At 38.7% G+C, this 18,747-nt stretch overlaps 1 protein-coding gene across 5 annotated transcripts in view; it reads left to right on the forward strand.

The window, feature by feature from the left end:
* PTPN2 (protein tyrosine phosphatase non-receptor type 2) overlaps positions 1-18,747 on the forward strand; it is a 126,442-nt gene that overhangs the window by 78,202 nt on the left and 29,493 nt on the right. For 3 of the 5 annotated variants that reach the window (XM_049899905.1, XM_049899902.1, XM_049899903.1), the window contains 3 exons: positions 2,383-2,483; positions 13,444-13,542; positions 17,551-17,688. In XM_049899905.1, the coding sequence (XP_049755862.1) occupies positions 13,480-13,542; positions 17,551-17,688 (201 nt within the window). In that variant the 5' untranslated portion in view covers positions 2,383-2,483; positions 13,444-13,479. The remainder of the gene's footprint in view (positions 1-2,382; positions 2,484-13,443; positions 13,543-17,550; positions 17,689-18,747) is intronic. The other 2 variants (XM_049899907.1, XM_049899904.1) reach the window with 2 other exon arrangements.

The following is an 18,747-nucleotide window of genomic DNA, read 5'->3' on the forward strand; positions in this document are numbered from 1 at the left end:
CAAAATCCCTGCCTGAAGGTGCGCTCAGCTCTCTTGCTCCATACGTTGGGAAGCCCACCACAGCAGTATAGCCGTGGTCTCCTGCTGTTTGTGCCATCTTGCACCATCTCCAGTGTTGTAGCTTTCTTTCTCTCCTGGGTCTAGGAGTTTCTCAGCACAGCAACCATGGGTCCAAAGGACATGTTCCACTCCAGCTTATTCCTCTTGATGATAGTGAGGTCCCCCTCGATCTCGGTGGGATTAGCATTATAAGCCTACTCCTCCCACCAAGACCACGAACTGATGACCAATCCTCTCAGTAGGCCACAGGTACCTAGTTTACATAATAAACTGTCCAGTCCCCACATCTTATTTGCATAATAAACTGCCTAACCCCTACAGGGGTTTTCTGCACCTTATTTGCATAGCAGACTAACCAACCCCTTTGCAAGACTGTGGCCTGGCAAATCATCTTGGCCAGAAAGGCCATATATAAAGAGAAACTCATCGCACTACAGTTATTTTAAGGTGATGTGTTTTAGTTAATACCAGAAATCTCTTTTTTCTCTGCACAGATTTTCTTCTGAATCAAAAAGCTATGTACACTTTAAGTTTATTAATCTTTTTAATAGAATTGATGAGTTAAAATAAATATCTAACGATTAAAAAAAAAAAAAGATTGGGTGTTTTTAAAATTTTTGTCCTAAGCGAATTGATTGTCTCTCTGCTTTTATTGTGACTCTACATAAACGACTGTTAGATGGAAAGCAGGGTCCCTGCGTGGGGCCAGGCTGTGCAAGACACTCCCAGGCTGGTGAGGTTCAGTAGCCCCAGGGCCTGAGGTACGCTTTTCAGTGAGAGATGGAGAATTACTGTGAGGGCAGGGTATCAAATACTCCTTAAAACCAAACTGCTGAAGTCTTCATTGCAGCTGTGGACATCTCCGATGGCAGTATGTTTGATGACCAGATTCCCGGCATACTGGGAGGAACTTCCCTGTTTTTATGGATCCTCTCTTTGTGTTGGCTCACGTGCTGTTTGCATTCGTGCAAGGAGTATTTGTGGTCTGTGATTACAGCATGAGGAAATACATTTCTTTGGTATTACATTTTAGTGCAACTTGAATTTTAGAGATTGTTCAGCATTGCAAAGACGTGCATTATTTTCTTGGTATGTGTCATCTAATAGGTACATAGTCTTAATTTTCTTGATTAGGTAGCTGACTTATTTTCTATCTCACATAATATAACCCCAGACAGACAGTTAAAGGGTGATTAAACTATTTTTAAAAAGTAACTGCTTAAAAAAAAAGTGCTTGCTGACATCTTTCTGAGAACACTAGTGTATGTGGTTTACCATAACGAGGTCTTAGTTTTTCCTGTAGGCAAATGACATGTAATATTCTCAGAGGTCTTGGGTTCATTCCAGCAGAAACATCGCTGATAAATTATGTGTGAACTAAAGCCATTTAACATTTTCTTTCACGTGGAGATAATTGAAACAGTTTTCAGCTTAAAAAACAGGAAGAGTGCATATTTAGTACAGATTTCCTTGAGGGTGGCAGCTTGTAGTAGGATGTGTTCTCCAGCATTAAACATCACACAGGGGGTTTATAGGGTTTGTTTGGTTTCTGCCCTGAGAGCTGTCTGTTTGGGGTTCAGCATGCGCTTTCACTCCCACATCCTCTGGGTTTTCCTTTCTCACCTAACTTCTAGAAGGTTAAATTTTGTGCACCACATATTTAAATTAGCATACATTCAAATCTATAGATTTTTGCTTTTACAAACTGGAACTGATTCTAAACTGTTGTTATAACATACTCTAAGTAATGAAGTATCTTTATTGTTGTCCGTTAAAGAGTTGAAATATTCCAACTGTATTTAAATACTTTTAGCACTTAACCTAAACATAGTTAAATGTTAAAAATTATTTAAATACAGTTGAATGCAAGTTTCTTGAGGAATGAAAAAAATGAAATATAGTTACCCCAGATATCCAGTCTCATCTACTTGAGCCCAGTTCTTTTATTGTTAGGTAGACCATTCCCTTCTTAGGTGCCAAGAATCTAAATGATCCTTTTACTTTTGGGGAGGTCTGTGCTTCACCGTGCTTTGTTCGTTTTACTTTGTTTTACTATTTGATCACTTTTTCAATTTACGGTCGCTAACGTGCTACAAACAGAGGTACTTCCCTTCCAACATCAGAATAACAAACAAGAAGATTTCATTTTTATACTAACTTTAAAAATTGGGAAATAATTTAGGATTTGGCTCAAATTTCCTATAATGCTAACTTGTTTTGTTGCTGCTATCATTTTATAAATACCTAGAACACTAATATTAAAATTGAAAGGAAACAACAAATTTGAAATTACAGTTACGATTTCTCATTTTCTGTTTTCAGATGATCACAGTCGTGTTAAACTGCAAAATACTGAAAATGATTATATTAATGCCAGTTTAGTTGACATAGAAGAGGCACAGAGGAGTTACATCTTAACACAGGCAAGTGATATGTTTGAGCAGATGCTTGAAAATGAGATGCTTGTGGGTCTGTTTGAAAATGGAGCTAAGAGGATATCATAACTTCTTTTGGAAATGAAATGCTGTTTCATTTTTTTTCTGGGTCCGTAATGAATTATAGCCATTATGATGTATTGGAACTTTGTATAGTTAAGATAAAAATAAATTTATTTTTAATGTTAGACGTTCTAGAAGGGAAATTTTTATGAAATGGCTTAAATCAGTTCTTTTCAGAGAAATTCTTTCTTGCTTTATCTTTGATACAAAGCCTTCTCTTTAATTACTTGCTTTGTTAACTTCCTCCATTTCTCCTCACACAACCTGTATCCTAACCAGAGGACCTTTGAAAAGTCTTCTCTCCCACACACTCTGGCATACATTTTCAGAGAACGCAGAAATGCCAAGGATGGTGTGTGGCTTATCTTCAGGGTAGGAGGAGAGTGCCGAGGAATGCTGCACCAGAGGACTGGATTAGGAAACTAGATAGGCTTATAGTTTCCTGTTGGCGTTCTGCCTGATTACTTCTTGGTAAGGTGGCACACCCATATTTAAGTACTGCTTTTTTTCCATTCTGAGATAAAATAGAAACGATTTTGGTTTATGTACACCAGCTAGCCTTTTTTATCAAATAAGGGAGATTTAATTAATAGTGCTGTCGTTTCCCCATTAAAGATTTTTAAATATTCAAAGGGTAAGTTCTGTAGCCTTAATATTTGAATTTTTAAACAACTTCACTTGGATTAAACTGGTCTGTTATTGTAAAGGTAAAAAAGTTTAATATCTATTAGACTATTTCTAATTCACAGGAAACTGAAATTACTTTTTTAGTTGAGGTAAAACAGCTCCTGTAAATCAAAAAGAAAAGGAACAATCTGTGGGAAAACTGGCAAAGAACATAATTCACAGTTCAAAGAAAAAAATAAAGGTAGAATACACATGTGAACTATATTGAACTAGCAGATTTAAGAGTTTGATAATATTTTGTGTTCAGATACTCTGATCCAGAAGGTCTACCTCTAATAATTGATTCTAGAGAAATTCGTGTATCCACAAAGATAGATGTAAGAGGGTGTTTATTGCATCCTTCCTTTAATAACACAGGACTGAAATAATCTGTAAGGGAGTAGCTAAATGAATTATATGTATCAATTGTGATTATTTCTGGGGATTGGGAGTAGAGACTTTCATTTGCCATTTTCAACCTTTCTGCACTTGAAGTTTTTCTTAGGAGCATTCATGGTGTTTTGACTAGTTTTTTTATGTTAAAGTTTTACTTTCTATTTGAAAAGAATGCTTGGCTAGCTTGTCACAATGCTTTATCCTCTGTACCATTATTCCCCAGCCTTGGTGATTGGCTCTGCTAACTGTTCTTAGTTCTTAAAAACACAGGTCTTTGTCAGGATTGTGATTTGACTTTTTTTTTTAATTAATTTATTTTTGTGGACGTTGAGAATATACACAGCATAACGTACACCAGTTCACCAATTCCTACATGTATAATTCAGTGTCATTGATTACATTCTGCGAGTTATATAACCATTCTCTCTCTCCTAAGTTGTTCATCTCTTATTAACATAAACTCACTGCCTCCTAAGTTTCCTATCTCATCTTTTGAGTTGCTTTTGTCCATTTGATCTGATATGGATAAGATTAAGAAAGCACAATGCTCAAGGCAGACATTCTTTACTAGTTAAGATCAACTGTTGCTTGGTTTTAAGAAGATTTCAGGGGATATTTTGGTTTAAGGTTTAAAGATTATCTCAGGGCTTTTTTTCCTCCCCAGTCTACATCCCTTACTTCATCTCACTGAAACCATGGTTTTCAGGCTTTGTATCTTAAGAGAGTGTAGGGCACTAGGGTCAGCTTACTGGTGCACAAAGCTGGGGTCCACCACTTGATTTGATATATTCATCCAACAGGTATTTATTGACTACGTACTTTGTGGCTGGTATTGCTCTGAATACAAGAGACTAGAAGAAAAAAATCCTTGCCCTTGTGGCCTTTACATTACAGTAGGAGATAAAAATAATCACACCTGACACTTTATAGCATTGTTTTATATATTTCACATAGGATCATATAAATCTCAGGACAACCTCTGCGGTAAGTACTGTTGTTATCCTCATTTTATACGTGAGTAATCTAAAATGGGAACCCTGGTGGTATAGTGGTCAAGTGCTACGACTGCTAACCAAAAGGTCCGCAGTTCAAATCCACCAGGTACTCCTTGAAAACTGTATGGGGCAGTTCTGCTCTGTCCTATAGCATCGCTATGAATCGGAATTGACTTGATGGCAGTGGTTTGGTTTTTTTTTTTTGGTTTTTTGAATCTAAAATGACCCAGAGACCTTAAGTAACTTTACTAAGTTTATACAGTTTTTAAGATAAAGCCAAAAGTTGAACCGTTGTATTCTGGCTCCATAGTTCATGTTCTTAATCAATCTGCTCAAAAACTCATTGCCATTGAGTTGATTCCAACTCACAGCTACCATATAGGACAGGGTGCAACTGGCCCATAGGATTTTCAGGGTTGTAATCTTCAGGGAAGCAGACTGCCACATCTTAATCCCATGGAGCAGCTGGTGGGTTTGAACTGCCAACTTTTAAGTTAGGAGCCAAGCACTTTAGCCATGTACCACCGGCGCTCCTCAATCTATTCTACTCTGTACCTCGTAATTGCTGTGTGACCTTGGACAGGTCACCTAATTCCTCAAACCTATGTTTCCTCATCTGTAGAATGCTATTGTGTGAAACTCATGCAGTGCCTGGCACTGTAGTAAGTGCTCCATGTATTACTTATTGTAGCATTTATTACTGTTTTTTATTAGTAGCAATAATAATGGTAATAATAATCCTTTTATAAGAAATCTTAAAACCCATGATGATGAAGAAAGTACCTTCCTATTGGCAGATGAATGGATAACAAAATGTGGTACATACGTAACAGTGGACTACTACTCAACCATAAAGAATAATGAGTCCTTGAAACATCTCGTAATATAGATGAATCTGGAGGACCTAATACTGAGTGAAATAAGTCAGTCACAGGACAAAAATCGTATGATCGTACTTTTATAAGAAGACAAGAATAGATCTGTATACAGAGGCCAGTGCTCATTGATGGTTACCAGGGATGGGTAGGGGTGGGAGAAAGAGGGAAGCACTATCGAGATAGTAGACCCTGCTATTTTTGGTGATGGGGAAGGTAACATCAGATGAGGGTGAAGTGCACACAGCTTGACCAAGGTGAATGATCCCACTAAGACGTGCGCAGGAGAGAAGGATGTCCTTGGTATAGGATATGACAAATTTAATTTTGCAACACCAATAACAGCCGAAAAATGGGTGTATGGTTACACAAATGTGTATATAGGCATGTTAGAATATGAATATGTGGGTATGTATTTGTGCACAGGTAGAAGTATCTATTAAAAAAAACCCAAATCTGTTGCCATCGAGTTGATTCCGACTCATAGTGACCATACAGAACAGAGTAGAACTGCCCCATAGAGTTTCCAAGGAGCGCCTAGAGGATTTGAACTGCCAACCTTTTGGTTAGCAGCCGTAGTAATTAACGACTGCGCCACCAGGGTTTTCAGAAGTATCTATAGGCATATATTAAAAAAAAACTGCTATTGAGTCAATTCCAACTCATAGTGACTGTAGGACAGAGTAGAACTGCCCCATAGGGTTTCTGTCGTAGGCTGAGTTCTCTAACCCACTGCCCACTGCCATCAAGTCGATTCCGACTCATAGCTTCTCTAGAGAAGCAAAACCAATAAAGTGTATAAATATATATAGAGAGAGATTTGTATAAAAGAAATGGCTCACGCAGTTGTAGCGGCTTGAGCATCCCAAGTCCACAGATTAGGATAGAGGCTTCTCCCAATTCACGTAGCTGCAGGGGTGGTGAAGCCAAGATTGGTAGGCCAGAGATCCAGGCTCCGCTCACAGTCTGTGAAGATCAGTGAATCCCAAGATTGGCAGATAAGCAGATAGCTCTAATCCCAGGAACCGGAGGTCAGACTAACGGGAGGCAGCCGTAGGATCCAGAGCGAGCAAAAAGCCAGAACGTCTGCTTATATTCGGATGCAGGCCACACTACCAAGGAGTCTCCCTTTCAACTGATTGGCTACTCACAGCAGATCCCATCATGGGAGGAGTGATCACATATGAACACTGAGAATCTTGGCCCAGCCAAGTTGACACACAGTCTTAACCATCACAGTTTCCAAGGCCATAAATCTTTACAGGAGGAGATTACCACATCTTTCTCCTGTGGAACAGCTGGTGAGTTTAAACCAGGAACCTTTTTGGTTAGCAGCCAAGTGCATAACCAACCACTCTGCTACCAGGGCTCCTTAAGAGGCATACAGTATGTGTGTGCATGCATATATATCCATATATATGATAAAGCACGTAGAGGACACAGGTACAGATACGCCTTAGACATAATCAGACATCTTGTGAGATTGTTTCCTGAGCTTGAAGGCTTAGGACTATAGTCTTGTGGAACAACTCACGTAATTGGCATAATATGGTTCATAAAGTGTAGGTTCTACATCACAATGTGGTGAGTAGTATCTGGGGGTCTTAAAAGCTTGCTAGTGGCCATCTAAAATACAAGTATTGGTCTCTTAATTGTCAGGAACAAAAGAGAAAAAAGGAACCCAAAGGCTCAGAGAAGAAAGTAATCTATAGGACTAATAGATGACAGGAACTACAGTGCGATCTACCCTGACACCAGAAGAACTAGATGGTGCCCAGCTACCACTACCAATATTCTGACCAGGGGCACAATACATGGATTCTTAGAGTATAGGAGAGAAATGTGGAACAGAATTCAAATTCTTTAACAGTCCAGACTTAATGGACAGGTTAAGACTAGAGGACTCCCTGAGACTATTGCCCTGAGATATGCTTTAAATAAAATTATTCCTCGAGATCACTGTTTGACTAAGTAACAGATTGGCTAATAAAGAGTATCACCCATGAATAATGAGCTTCTTTAAGAAAAATCATCTAGGGGAGACCAAATGGTCAAAAATTACTCTAAAGCAAAGATGAGAGGTATCTGAGTTGTCTAGGGCTGTTATAACAAAAATACCACAAGTAGATGTCTTCAGCAAAGAGAAATTTATTCTCTCACAGTCTCGTCAGCTAGAAGTCCAAATTCAGGATAGCAGCTCCAGGGGAGAGCTTTCTCTGTCAGCTCTGGAGGAAGATTCTTGTCATCAATGTTCCCTTGGTCTAGGAGCTTCTTTGCTCAGGAACCTCGAGTCCAAAGGACACACTCTACTCCTAGTGCTGCTTTCTTGGTAGTATATGGGGTCCCCCACTGTCTGCTCACTTCTTTTTCCTTTTATCTCTTGTAAGATAAAAGGTAGTGCAGGCCACACCCCAGGGAAACTCCCTTTACATTGGATCAGAGATGTGACCTGGGTAAGGGTGTTACATCTCACCCTAATCCTCTTTAACATTTTAATCTTGACTTGGTAACCACAGGTAGAGACTAGGTTTTACAACACATAGGAAAATTATATTACAAAATGGAGGACAGCCACACAATGCTAAGAATCGTGGCCTAACCAAGTTGACACATATTTTTGGGGGACACAATTCAGTCCATGACAGATGGTAAGGGGACAGGGGAACCTAGAGTGCTGGAAATGGTATAATCAAAACGGAATAAATGAGAATAATGACACATTGTGGAAAGTGTAACCAATATCACTGAATAATTTGTGTAGAAATTGTTAAATAGGAACCTAATTTGCTATGTAAACTTTCACCTTAAACACAATAAAATACTAATTTTTTCAAAAAAGAAAATGCCTGGTTAATACCTTAGTGTTTGTGTTCTAAGACTTCCTGTCCCTCTTTAGACTGTTTTCCGTATATCCTGGTGGAGTACCACTCGTTTAGATGGTGAGAACTCAAACACCCGTCTCTGGCTTTTTCTTCCCTCCTAAATTCCCGCCTTTATTTTCCAGTTCTCTGCTGGGTATTTTACTTACCTGGCCCATAGACAAAAAAATGTTATTGTTGTTCGGTGTCATCAAGTCGGATCCAAATCATAGCAACCCTGCGTGTGACAGAACGAAACACCGCTTGGTCCTGTGTCATGCTCACAATCTCTGCTGCGTTTGAGCCATTGTTGAAGCCGCTGTGTCAGTCCACTTCACTGACAGTCTTCCTCTTTTTCGCTGACCCTCTACCTGACCAAGCATGATGACCTTCCCCAGGGACTGGTCCCTCCTCATAACACGTCCAAAGTACGTGAGCCAGAGCTTCCAAGGAGCACTCTGGCTGTCCTTCTTCCAAGACAGATTTGTTCACTCTCCTGGCAGTCCGTGGTGTGTTTGGTATTCTTTGCCAGAACCATAGTTCGAAGGCGTCAGGCCTTCGTTCTTCCTTATTCATTGCCCATCTGTCACATGCATATGAGACTACTGAAAATACCGTGGCTCGGGCCAGGCGCACCTGAGTTGCTCAAAATGACATCTTTCCTTTTCAACACTTTAAAGAGGTTTTCGCAGCACATTCACCTGATGTGACGCACCGTTTGATTTCTTGGCTGCTGCTTCCATGGGCATGGCTTGTGTGTCGGAGTAAAATGAAACCTTTGCACTTTCAGTGCTTTCTCCGTTTATCATGATGCTGCTCATTGGTCCAGTTGTGAGGATGTTTGTTTTCTTCATGTTGAAGTGTAATCCCTACTGAAGGCTGTGGTCTTTGATTTTCATCAGTAAGTGCTTCAAGTCCTCTTCACATTCAGCAAGCAAGGTTATGTTACGTGCATATCACAGGTTGTTAATGAGTCATCCTCCAATCTTCATGCCGCGTTCTTCATATAATTCAGCTTCTCGATCTACTCTTACTCATGGCAGCCTTCTGTATAATAGAGCAAAGTGTTCTCTGGTTCTGCGTCATCCTCGTGATTGCTGGCACGTTTGAGTCCATCATTTCGAGTATGTTGCCAATCCGTCTTACCGAGGGTCCCCCTCACCCTCACTGGCCCTCTACTTCACCAGACTTGTCTTCCTCCGGTAATGAATCCCTCCTGCCAAAGCAAGCAAGTTAGATAGTGTTCTGTTGTGATCCAGGAGGCTTTCATCAGCTGATTGCCTAATTGATGCAGTGGCAATTCGTTTCATTTTCGGTTCAGTTTTCTGAAGTAGACAGACATCTCAAAATCCTGCTAGTTCTGTATCTAGCTCACCTTTTTTTTTTTTTTAACCAAGCCAGCTCCCCTTCATGTGTTTCTTGTTCAGGTGAAGGCCATCCTCGGCACCTGCTGAGTCCTTTCCTTTCTTCTTCTGCTCCAGCCCTTCTTCAGAGCTGTTCTAAATTTTACCTGTACTAGTATAGTAACTTTGTAACTTGTCTTCTTGCCATCAGTCCCTCCCTCCCAAAGCCATCTTTCATAATGCCACCAGAATTAATTTTGTATCATATAAATCTGATCGTATCACTTTACATCTTAAAAAATTTTTTGGTGACAAGGTCCTGCATTCAGGACTCTTCGTAATCTACAAATATACCTTCCCAGCTTTGTGTCATGTAGTTTCCTACTACATACCCCTGCTTCTTCCTTACTGACCAGTTTTTCTTTTCCAGAACATGCCCTGAACTTTGATGTGTCATGACTTATGCTGGAAATGCCTAAACTGGCCCCTAACCCTGCTGTATCCTTCTGCTTCCTCTCTGTCTACCTCAGCACTTCTCCTTTTTTAGGCTGAGCTGTAGTATCCTTTGTAGCCCTTCCTTCTCCCAAAGACCTGATGGTTTACCTCATGTGAGCCCTTGCCCTTTTAGCACTTGGCAGGTTACAGTTAGTAGTTCGAGTTCTTCTGCTCTCCTGCTTTGTAAGCCCTTTGAGACTGGAAATGCATCTTAGTTATGGTTTTGCCCTTACACTTAGCATATTTTTTTAGCAGAGTACAAGCTCAAAAAATATTTCAAAGGATGAGAGAAATCTGGAGGCCCCAGTCTGTTCTGATTTTTTTTTATTGCTTATTATTTTAGTCATCTTTGTTCTGTGAGTTTTATGAATTAGCTGGTTTTCAAAAAATGTCAAGCCCTTGTATAAAAAGAAAATTGTTAGAATTGCTAGTAAGTCGAAGAGCTGGGAGATAAACCCAGGTCCTTCCAATTAAAAAATCTTGTGTTCTTTATACTTTGTCAAGATATGTCCTATTTATCACTTAGTCTTTGGGACCGCTAATGGAACTGAAGTATGTAGATATGTACACTAAGGGTGACTTCATCGCTGAATTTCTATATCCATTCTTTTAGATTAAAAAAAAAATTTTTACTGGGTTTTTTTCCATGGCTTTTCATACCTTTAGACTGTTTTGTTCTAAAGTGTATTAAGGAAATGCTCTGTATCCCACTTTGGTGAGTGGTGTCTGGGGTCTTAAAAGCTAGCAAGTGGCCATTTAAGATGCATCAATTGGTCTCAACCCACCTGGAGCAAAGGAGAATGAAGAACACCAAAGACACAAGGTAACTATGAGCCAAAGAGACAGAAAGGGCCACATAAACCAGAGACTCCATCAGCCTGAGACCAGAAGAACTAGATGGTACCTGGCTACCATCAATGACTGTCCTGACAGGGAACACAACAGAGAATCACTGATGGAGCAGGAGAAAAGCAGGATGCAAACAGACCTCAAATTCTGGTGAAAAGACCAGACTTAATGGTCTGAGACTGGAGGGACCCCAGGGGTCATGGCCCCTGAACTCTCTGTTAGCCCAAAACTAAAACCATTCCCGAAGCCAACTCTTCAGACAAAGATTAGACTGAACTATAAGACATAAAATGATACTGGTGAGGAGTGTGCTTCTTAGCTCAAGTAGACACATGAGACTATGCTGTCAGCTCCTGTCTGGAGGCAAGCTGAGAAGGCAGAGGGGGGACAGGAGCTGATTGAATGGACGTGAGAAATACAGGGTGGAGAAGAAGGATTGTGCTGTACCATTGTAGGGAGAGTAAACAGGGTCACAGAACAATGTGTGTATAAGTTTTTATATGAGAAACTAACTTGAATTGTAAACTTTCACTTAAAGCGCAATAAAATAATAGACTTTTGTTTTAGAAGTAGATCAAGCAATAGATACATAAATTCAGTGTGGAGAATAGCACCCTCAAATGTTGAGGTACTATTTTCTCAGGATTCCCAGTAGATGTCTGGCGTTTTTATGACTTAGAACTTTAGAGGTTATTCATTCAAGTAATGTTTATTGAACATTTGCTACATGCCAGGGAATACAACTGCCCTAAAGATGCTTTAAAGATGATTAAAACTGTCAAGGATTTTGTTTTACTTGGATCCACAGTCGACACCCATGGAAGCCGCAGTCAAGAAATCAACGCATTGTGTTGGGCAGATTTCATATAAAAAGACCTCTTTATTAAAAAGCAAAAATGTCACCTTAAGGACTAAAGTTCACCAGACCCAAGCCATGGTGTTTTCAGTCGCCTCATAGGCATGCGAAAACTGGACAGTGAATAAGGAAGACCGAGGAATTGATGTGTTTGATTTATGGTTTTGCTGCAGAATACTGAATATACCATGGACTGCCAAAAAACAAATCTGCCTTGGAAGAAGTACAGCCAGAATGCTCCTTAGAAGTGAGGATAGCGAGACTTTGTCTCACATACTTTGGACATGTTATCAGAGGGATCAGTTCCTGGAGAAGGACATCATGCTTGGTAAAGTAGAGGATCAGTGAAAAAGAGGAAGACCCTCAACGAGATGGATTGACACAGTGGCTGCAACATTGGGCTCAAGCGTAAGAACGATTGTGAGGATGGCGCAGGACCAAGCAGTGTTTCGTTCTGTTGTACACAGCGTCACTATGAGTCGGAACCGACTTGACAGCACTAACAACAACAGAGGTGCTTTCAGCCTAGAACCACTGGAACCCCCTTGTTTTACATGTGGAGCCAAAGCTCAGGCAGACCTGGCCCCCAGGTTCGTGACTTTGCCTGTAACTCCCCCACTCTACCCCATCATCTGATGGTTCAGTGTATCTTCAGTGTTTCTTTAGGTGCAGTAAAGCCTTATTCATTTTAACCTTCACTTATTTAAAATTATAATTTGGGCGTGGCCTGTGTTCATGTCTTGCTTGCCCTTTGTTCTGCCCTGTGCTTTCATTAAAGCCAGTGTGAAGGTAATTGACGTGTACATAACGTGACCTCATTTTTTCCCATGACAATGTTGCCCCCTTTAACAATGCGCAATACTTTGTCTGCAGGTTGCACACGTTGTGCTTTTGTAGATTAACAGTTTCATAGTGCTTTGAGGGCTTTCACAATTTCCACTTTTTCTAGAAATACTCTTGTGGTTGACTGCCCTGTTATGTCACACCTCTTTTGAGGAGTGCCATCATCAGTGGGAGGCAGGACCTCTCTTTCTGCTGTCAAAGCTGAAGGGGACAGAAACTGACTCTGCCCTATCCCCTTTGCAGCTAAACATGACCAGTCAGATATTCCCACCCATGACTTTGACTCTAGCTTGCTTATTGATTATGCATGGTGACTACAGCAACCCTAAGTGTGGCAGTGCCAGCAGAAGCAAGGTTGACAGTCGTGGCAGTATCAGAAGTAGTGTGCCAGGGAGCCTCTCTTCTGGGCAGAATCTTGCTTTAACTCTTGGTTCCTACCAAAAACTGGCTACCTGTCCTCAACTCTGGAAGCTGCCAGATATCCTAAAACATTCCCTTTCTGCGTAAGTAAACAAGAGTTGCTTTTGATCATTTATAACCAAAAATTATAAGTAATACAGGCCTGTTTTTTAATTTAAGTAGATTTAAAGTCTTAATTTACATATGATCCAGTACGTTGTTTTCAAACCAGGAACATACTTAAAGTTTTCCTTGAGCCTTGCTTCTTTCCATCCTCTTTCCCTTATCTACCTTTTCTTTATTCTTACAGGGTCCGCTTCCTAATACATGTTGTCATTTCTGGCTCATGGTTTGGCAGCAAAAGACCAAAGCAGTTGTCATGCTAAACCGCATTGTAGAGAAGGAATCGGTGAGTAATATTTGGTATTTACAACTTAGTTTTTATACTGCATGTCATCATTAGCTTATAAATGTTGTCATATTTCTTTTGAGATATCCAGTCTTTAGTTTTGGCCTTTGATTACTAACATCTAGTGGTCCAGATGTTTCTGGCAGGAAGAACTAATGTGTCCTTTTCCTTTCTTACCTTATTTAAATGACAGTTTCAAACCACTAATGTCCAAGATATAAATATAATTGACCAAATACTAAGTAGTGGTGATATATACCATAGATTTTTGGAACCCCGAAGCTTTATTAGAATTATAATTTATTATAATCAAAATCTTGGAAATTTTGTAAAAGATTTTAAATAATTTTTTTTCTTTATAATTGTTGGCTCTTAGGTCATGAGACAATAAATATGGGCAAGTATGAATTTATTGAAATTTTAAAAGATAATTTAAATGCAATGCCAATTATTGGTATAACTTTGGTTAAGTTTTTTAATCTCTGTAGCTTTAGATTCCTTTTCTGTCAAGCAAGCAAATTGGAAAATATTATCAATAAGGTCTCTTCAGGCTTTAAGATTTTGGACTGTTCTACTTAGATTCCTAATTCTAAATTTATAGTTACTGGTTTGTTAATGGGAGCCCTGGTGACACAGTGGTTAAGAGCTACAGCTGCTAACCAAAAGGCCAACAGTTCAAATCCACCAGCCTCTCTTTGAAAACCCTATAGGGCCAGTTCTACTCTGTCCTATAGGATCACTATGAGTTGGAATCGACCTGACAGGGAATTTGTTTTTTTTTTTTTTTTTTGGTTTGGTTTGTCAGTGAGTATAGAAAGACCTGATGAGTCTTTTCTAATGGATTTCTAGCCTGACGTGGCATTGACATACCAGAACGTCCAGCAGTGTCTGCAGAGTTATTTACTGTTGTTTTTCTGTTCTCCAATATGCTTTAAAAATTAAGTGATGATGATGTTTTTAGTTTGAGCTGTTTGAGCAATGTTGCAAACTAAATGATTAATTAAGACTGCCACTGGAAATGAGAAATTACATTTATGGTGTTTGGTCTAGATGCTCAGTAAGATTGAGGTTTAATTATTTGGGGGAAGGTTACTTCATGGGGGAAGGTGTTGTGTTGTTCTTTATAAGGCCCATGGTGTCTGGTTGTCTTTCTTTTTAGGATATTACCAGCCATTGTTGGTCAATGCTAGTCCCTTCATTCATTAGGGGTTACAAAATGGTGAAATTCTAATTCTGTCTTACCTTCTTCAGCTGTTGTTGAAATAATTTTGTGAAAAGAAACTTCTCTTTCTAGTTAGTTGACCACTTTGATATAGAAAAGGAAATTTTTAAAGTAGGGTTGATTCCCTAGTGTCCTCAGCAGGTGACCAGTTAGATTTTGGGGGGGGGGGACAGTGGGGTAAATAATTATGAACCCATTTGATTTATTTTACTCTATTGAACAGTTGATTCATTTTACTCTCTTGCAGTTATCCTTATTGATGATGATCACATTGTCCCATCTTTGAAACTAGAAGAAATTTCTTCAGTTTGGTCCTTGAATCTTTTTTACACAATGCTAATAGTCTTTAAATACTTCTCTGCTATCTAATGACTGCGTATTATGGGGCCCTTTTGTACTATTCCTGCCTCAGGCCTGGAGACAGCCATTTCTCTAAGAAGCCTTGGTTTCTTTTAATGAGTGTTGGTTATTTCAAGATCACAATACAAATAGAGTATTTATTCCTACTGTGTTGGTCATTGTTTTTAGGGCCTTTTCAGTCCACAGAGCTAAGGCAAAAATATGTGTGCATTTTAAGATAATATATTTCAAGAGTTGATATTGATATTTCCAATTCACATTTAGGGCTGTAGAGATTGGCTTAACCATTTCTGTCTTATGCCATTGCTTACTTTTTCCAAGCAAAGAATCCTGATTTCTCCCAGACATCAGGAGCATAGAATGTCTTATGACTCACTTACTTTGTCCCTTTTTACACATAAAGCATAGTCATAATGATACCAACTCTACCACCAAAATAATTACTGAAAATCGTTCTAAAACTTGTACGTTTTTCCAATTCTGTTGCTGGCTTTCCTTTTTAATTGTATTTTATCTACATTGTAAGAGGATGTAGCTTGCTGTAGTCTCTCGTATCTCTGATCTTAGTATTACATGTAAATATGTATTTAATATTTACCATCAGTCTTTATTAATGTCTGTCCAGTCATTCTGAATATCTGAAGCACATTCGTGAGTGGATTTCTAAGGATGGGCTTTACAGTCTCTAAGTTCCTACATGTTGATAACAGTTTGCCATCTTAACACTTTAAAGTCAGTTTGGCAGGCTATAAAATCCCGGCTTACGTTTGCTTTTCTGTGTATAACTTAACTATTTATATCATTCCATTTCCTTCTGGCATTACAAATTACTGTCAATGTCAAGTGGACATCCTACTCTATTTCCTTTATAAGTCGCTTGTTCTTTTTACCTCGGTGCCAAAAGGATTTTTTTTTTCTCTGAAACCCATTAATTTTTCCCAAGTTTTTTTTTTTTTTTTTTTTTAATTTTTACTGTGCTTTAAGTGAAAGTTTACATTTCAGGTCAGTCTCTCATACAAAAACTTATGTACACCTTGCTATATACTCCTAGTTGCTCTCCCCCTAATGAGACAGCACACTCCTTCCCTCCACTCTCTATTTTCATGTCTGTTCGTCAAGCTTCTACCCCCTCTCCCCTCTCATCTCTTCTCCATACAGGAGCTGCCCTGAAATGTTTTGATGTTGGTCATCCTAGGTCATTTTTTCCAGGTTTACAGTGTGCTTTTTCAATGCATAGTTTCAAATCTCTCTTCTTTTTTTAAGAAAGATTTCTTGAATTATTGTTTTTAATATTTGTTCTGTTCCCTTGATTGCTTTCACTTTCTTCTTTGGGTCTTTCTGTTATACTTATGGAGCCCTGGTGGTGTAGTGGTTAAGAGCTAAGGCTGCTGACCAAAAGGTCGGCAGTTTGAATCCACCAGCCACTCCTTAGAAACCCAGTGAGGTAGTTTGACTCTGTCGTGTAGTGTCGCTCTGAATGGGAATCGACTTGATGGCGATGGATTTTTATTTTAAATCATACAGATGCTGGATTTCCTTTGTGTATCTTCTGTATTTGGCACATTCTCTCTATTTCTATTTGTCTCTCTTCATTCCTTTATCTTTAAAATTTCCCCCATCTTTTTCTCTTGAGTCACTATCTGTTTGGTTTATTCTAGTTTAATCTTCTAGTTCCTTCTAGTTTAATCTTAATTTATGAAATTATTTGTTCTGTTATTTGTAATTCTTTGTGGTCTTCTGTCACTTCATTTCTGAATTCTAATTTTCATTTATGTTCTTTCACTTATATAATGTTTTAATGTCTTCTAGCACCCTTTGAAGTACTAGGTCATAGTATTCATTTATTTTGGGGATATTTTTATTGTATATTGTAGCTATCAATGATTTAGAAAAGGAGAAAAGGATATTTTTAAAAGGATGCTTTTCTGGTATTCTAATGAAATGACTTTTTTAATCTCACCTTGCCTCAGGTCTGTTGGTTTCATGCTTTAGAAATTAAAATTTTATTTTACCAATGTGGTATCTGTGTATGACTGTTTCAGTTTATAAATTAGAGGAACATTTTACAAAACAACTTTAGAAAATACCAACCTTACTAAAATACATTAAATATTGAAGATAGTGGTGACTGTTCTTTGGTTTGTGGAAACCCTGGTGGCATAGTGGTTAAGTGCTATGGCTGCTAACCAAAGGGTCAGCAGTTCAAATCCACCAGGCGCCCCTTGGAAACTCTATGAGGCAGTTCTACTCTGTCCTATAGGGTCGCCATGAGTTGGAATTGACTCGACGGCACTGGGTTTGGTTTTGGTTTGTGTACTTGACAGAAATATAGTATGTATGTGTGTGATTTATTTTCCTATTTCAACTTTATATGGCTTCGTAATCTTTTTAAATTTAAGAAATCATATACATATTTTTAAATTTAGGTTAAATGTGCACAGTACTGGCCAACAAAAGATGACCAAGAGATGCTGTTTAAAGAAACAGGATTCATTGTGAAGTTCTTATCAGAAGATGTGAAATCGTACTATACAGTGCATCTACTACAATTAGAAAATATCAGTGTAAGACTCTTTTCATGCCTAAAAGTTTGGACCTTATATGATGATTTTTAAGAGTTAGTCTTTGTTATCAGATTTGAAGTTTGATGTAGCACATTCATGAGGATAATATTTATAAAATTATTTAGTCATAACCATTTGTTTTTCAGTGCATTCCCCTATGTGGTAGCTCTTTGAGGACTGTCAAGAAGTCCTAGAAACTAGGGATTTCAGGGTTCATTCAAGTTGGTATTTTAGGATTGAAGGTAACTCATTATAAATAATTGAGGATTAAGAAGCTAGTTTTTCTGTAAACGTTCATCTAAAGTAGAGTTTAAAATAATAATAATTGGGGATTAAGAAAGAGGGCTTTAGAATCAACTAACCCTGTATTCATATCCAGTTCTGCTACTTAGTAGGGGCGTACTTTGGACGTCTTCCTCAGCCTCGCTAAACTTTTCCTCCATTTTAAAATTGGGGTTGGAATCCTACCTTACAGGTCTGTTGTAGGATCAAATGAAGTCACATATGCAAAGCACCTGATACAGAATAGACGCCTAATGAGAGTACTGGTACTTATGACTATTGAGAAAAGGACAAATTGGAATGGTGTGAACTCAGCAGATTCACTGTTATTGAATTAGAGGCAGTGGTGAGATAAAGTTAGCATCTGGTTCCAAGAACATACTTGGATTTTTTCCAGAAATATGTGAAATTGTTCCTTGGTACGTGGTTGAGATACATGTAGACGGTGGATTGTAAACCTGCTCTCGTCAAGCTGGTTATCAAGACGTTTCTCCTTTCCTGCTTATCTCTTCTGCCTTTGTGCTGTAATTAGAATAAGTTAGAAAATATATAAAATGAGAGTGATTCTGAGATGCCATTATAAACAACAGGAAAACGTTTTGCCAAAAGTGACTTCAGGAATTTGTCTAGTCTATAAAGTGAGATGTTGTTTTAGTTCACCAAGAAGTGAATTAAATGGTTTACGTATGTTCATCAGCCCCCCCCCCCAAAAAAAAACTATAGAAAAGAGAAAGAGATACATGTAAGTACTGTTTAGATGTATGGAAATACTATAAG

Source organism: Elephas maximus, chromosome 11 (assembly GCF_024166365.1).
Source record: "Elephas maximus indicus isolate mEleMax1 chromosome 11, mEleMax1 primary haplotype, whole genome shotgun sequence".
In the NCBI taxonomy this organism is placed as follows: domain Eukaryota; kingdom Metazoa; phylum Chordata; class Mammalia; order Proboscidea; family Elephantidae; genus Elephas; species Elephas maximus.